Source organism: Octopus bimaculoides, chromosome 18, assembly GCF_001194135.2.
Source record: "Octopus bimaculoides isolate UCB-OBI-ISO-001 chromosome 18, ASM119413v2, whole genome shotgun sequence".
NCBI classification, from domain to species: Eukaryota; Metazoa; Mollusca; class Cephalopoda; order Octopoda; family Octopodidae; genus Octopus; species Octopus bimaculoides.
In genome coordinates, this window is record NC_068998.1 from 15,609,611 (window position 1) to 15,614,355 (window position 4,745).

The window sequence follows — 4,745 nt, forward strand, 5'->3', positions numbered from 1 at the left end:
ATATACTTGAAACCGCTTGAAAACTGATGTTGGTTTGTTTACATATTTGTAACTTAGCAGTTTGGTGAAAGAGACCAATAGAATAAGTACTAGACTTTAAAAAATGTATTGGAGATTAACTGTTTGTCAGAAAAAATTGTTTAAAAAAACCTCCAAAAACTTCAAGGCAGTGTCCCAACATAACCTCAGTCCAGTGACTGAACACACAAAAGATAAAGATAACATCAACTTGATATGGCTGCAATAGTTTTTAGAAAATATTGGCAAGCTTATTATGAAGCCATGTAAGAACTGACCTGTGTACTTATCAATGTGAGTATATGCTTTCTTCAACAGAGAAGTTACACAACTGACTCCATCATGTCCATTCAGCTTATGGATGGCTTCTTTAAGTTGTTCAATGCTTTTTGTTTCTGAGTGATATTGCTTCACATTGTCATTGTTCGTGATCAGCGTTAAAGAATGGACATCAACAGTATGGTCAAATGTACGGGTGCTGCTTTTTGGCAGACACATATTGTCGACCATTAAAGTAAGACTCTCTTTAATGTGAGATAATTCATCTGGAGACATCTGCAAGATCATTAAATGTATAAATCAAAATAAAAAATAATAATAAAATCTTTTTATCATATTTAATGTAAATACATTAGTCAAAGGCAAGTTACTGTTTGTATTCATCCAGAGATAATATCTCTTATGAATGTGCTCTATTTGAAAACACAGTATATGTGTAGCTGTAAGTTTCTGTTTATTCTCAAATTCCTAATGTACTTTATATTTGTAAACCCAATAGTCAATATAACATAGTTTGTCATAAACATTTGTATTTTGTGGTTTTTTGTCATTTTAGTTACAAAATAAGTAAATTAATTCAACGGAATACACTGTCTGCAAGTCGTTGGGTACAGCATATTATCCTCCATTTTCTAATTGCTATATAAATTTAGGGTGAAATAACTGCCCTTTTACCAGCACCCACTTATTACACTTGGTATAACACTAGTGTAACAATAATTGGTTACCCTAACTCTCTTGCATTATATATGTACATAAAAACGTGTATGTGTGTGTGTGTATATGAAAAAGAGAGAGAGAGAGAGACAGACAAACATAGAGAGGAGATTTTAAATGGTTTATAGTCTTTAGGACTTTGTGACTTGATAAAAAATGTTGATACTCTAGTTAGTTACAAAGGCATCCCTATAAAAAGACAATCTGATAACACAAATGTGGTTTGCCTTACATTTGTTCTATTTAAAGCACTACCTTTTCCCCTCATCATTTAGAACTACATTCCTACGATTCTTATTTTCCCCTTTATGTTCATAGGATTCGTATGGTTGGTTTTGAAACTGTGAATACCAAGGCATGGGTATGGCTCTGACGTTAAGAAGCTCAAAATGTAACTATGTGGTTTTGGGTTTGGCTGTGACACCTTGTGCAAGTGTCTTCTACTATAGCCCTAGGCCAACCAATGCCATGTGAGTGAATTTGGTAGACTGAAACTATATGGAAGCCCATTGGGCTTCCATGTAGTGTGTGTGTGTGTGTGTGCACGCGTGCGTGTGTGTGTGTGTGTGTGTGTGCGCATGTGTGTGTGTATGTGCGTGTATAATGTCTCACCCATGCCAGCATGGAAAAAAAGATGTTAAACAATGATGTTGATGATGATGGTAAATGTATATTTATATAATAAACGTATATATATATATATATGTATATGCATATCTATATATATCTATATATATCTATATATATACGTATATATATGTATATATATATGTATATGTACGTGTATACACACACACATACACATGCGTACACACACACACACACACAACACATACACACATGTCTTTATGTTTGAACACCACCACCACTTAACAACCGGTGTTGGTTTGTCAGTGTTCCCATAACTCAGCAGTTCATCAAGAGACCAAAGAAATGAATATCAGACTTCAAGAAAAAAATGTAGTATTGGGGTTGATTTGTTTGACTAACCTCTTCAGAGCAGTGCCCCAGGATGGCTGCAGTCCAATTTTTGAAACAAGTTCAAAATTAAAAGAAAACTTTCTTACCTGTGAAGAAAGGTCAAGAAGAAACAATTTACTCCTTTTGCCTTCTTGATAATTATTGCCAAAATTGGCAAAGTTCTTCAGAAATCGGTCTTCAAATCGGCAACACATTTCTTTGAATGCTCTTGCAAAATCTATCATAAAAAATAAAGATATGAAATTTCACAAGAAGTATAGATTTTACTGTGAAAATATTGAGTATGGTATTCTTTTGCTAGTTAAATAAAAAAATTTTACACTAAATATAAAAATAAATTATAAACACAGGGACAGGCATAATTATGTGGTTAAGAAACTAGCTTTGTAACCATGTGGTTTCAGGTTCCATCCTACCATACAGTATCTTGGGCAAGTATCAGAAGAAGAAAAAGAAAACGACAATAATGATGACAATTATACCTATTCCCCTGATTTGAAGTGTCAGATATAAAACTAGATTAATAAAAAATGTAACTCTTTTGCCCAAACTGACTCATTTTTGATATCATTGAAAAATGATATCAGAAAGGTAAAAAAATAAAAGAGAAGTCATCGTTTTAAGTAAGATAGAAAGAAAGATGTAGAATGATGATGATGTATACAGGTCTGTATTATTTGGACAAATATGTTTTCTTCTTTTTTTTAAGACAGTAAATTGTGATTTGAGGGCGATTTGGTTGTTATTTCTAGCTGGTTGACCACATAGAAGTTCCCTTGTTGGCTTTAGGATTAAAGTTGTTGCTGGGAAATGGAATGAATGTCACTGAACTTATTTAACTTCTGCCCATTCCTGCTGAAGTTGAAAGGGTTAATACTCTATTGCAGTACATACTTCTGCTAATGAAAGGTAAATTAATTCTAATTAACACATCTGTGATGATCATCATCTTCATTTAGCATCCACTCTTCTATGCTTGTATAGGTCAGACAGAATTTGTTGAGGCAGATTTTCGACAACTGGTTGCCATTCCAGTTGTCAACAGTCATCACCTGTTTTCAGGTAAGGCAAGATTTTCCCACACGTTTTTTGCAGAAGACTGGAAACGAACAACATTGGTTGTATGATGGCAATGTTTGTTTATGACCATGATGTCAAGACATGGGTATGCACAAACATACACACATGCACACACACACACACACACACACACACACACGTATACACATACACACATGCATACACATGTATACACATACACACATGCATACACAGACTCATTTACACAAACACATGCATACATATGCACATGCGTATACACACTCACATGGACACATGCACACAAATACACTCATATGCTTACACATGCACACACACACATGCATACATACATGCACACATGAATACACACACATGCATATACACACTCACATGCACACACACACACACACACATGTATACACATACACACATGCATACACATACACACTTGCATACACAGACTCATATACACACACAAACACATGCACATGCATACACACACTAACATGGACACATGCACACAAATACACTCATATGCTTACACACATGCATACATACATGCACACATGAACACACACACATGTATATACACACTCACATGCACACACACACACATATGCATACATACGCACATGGATACCCACATTCATTCGCACACACATTCATTTAATCACAACTGTACCTTAGATATAAATAAACAAAATAATTAATGATATAAAATCAATGCTTCTCAACCATTTTTTACCTATTGACCCCTTTAATTCCCATTTTACTCAGATGGATCCTCTTAGCCATTTAATGTTTAAAAAATCCTATTATATTTTTATAATTAAATATTATTTGGAAGTGTATAAAAAAATTTCCAAAAAAAATTTCCAAAATAATTTGTGTATCATAGAAATATAAGCAATTTATAGCACATAAATTTTAACACCAAAATCTTATATGAAACCCCAAGTGCCATATGGAACCTGGTTGAGAATCACTGATATAAATAATTGTCGACTGATTGATTGATTGATTGATTGGTTGATTTTTCTGTTTACCTTCAAAAAAGTTATGTCCATGATATTGAGGCTCATAAGACTTGTGTTGAGCTGCATATTCAGGCTGCTTCCATAATCTAAAATAGCCCCACTCACCATTTAAAGAGAAATCTCCAAAGAATGAACCCTGTCGTGGAAAACTGGGATATTGCCGGAAAGATTTCTGATGTGCAACCATAGGAGAATAAGAGTTATTTCTGCGACCATAATTCCACAAACCATTGTCATTCCAGCCATCATATTGGGGGTCTTGATTTCCATAGCCCAAATAATCTTCACCAACAGATAGCGTGTGTGAGATGAGTGTTATTGTAATAATTCCCAGAGTCCACATTATGTTAGAATTATCTGGAACAAAAAGAACATATATATATATATATATATATATAGCTAGTAATTATAGACCAATCATGTGCTTACCATTGGTGTGGAAGCTGTTAAGAGGAATGCTCTCAGAAAGTATTTATGAGCACTTTGACAGCCAGAATTTGCTGCCAGAAGAACAAAAAGAATGTAGGAAGAAGGCACGATCTTTTATACAGAGACAAAGTAGTCCTAAAAGAAGTGAAATCTAGAATGAAAAATTTAGCAATAGCATGGATAGATTATGAGAAGGCCTATGACATAATTCTACACTCATGAATAAGTGGATGATTGAATATA

The 4,745-nt window shown here is 34.1% G+C and overlaps 1 protein-coding gene across 1 annotated transcript in view; it reads right to left on the bottom strand.

Annotated features, from left to right (window-relative positions):
- Positions 1-4,421, bottom strand: part of LOC106881823 (uncharacterized) — a 5,157-nt gene extending 736 nt beyond the window's left edge. Inside the window, exons 1-3 of the mRNA XM_052974503.1 lie at positions 4,083-4,421; positions 2,082-2,212; positions 297-573 (exon numbers count right to left, since the gene is read on the bottom strand). Coding sequence (XP_052830463.1) covers positions 297-573; positions 2,082-2,212; positions 4,083-4,416 — 742 coding nt within the window. The 5' untranslated portion in view covers positions 4,417-4,421. The remainder of the gene's footprint in view (positions 1-296; positions 574-2,081; positions 2,213-4,082) is intronic.
- Positions 4,422-4,745: the final 324 nt, after the last annotated feature.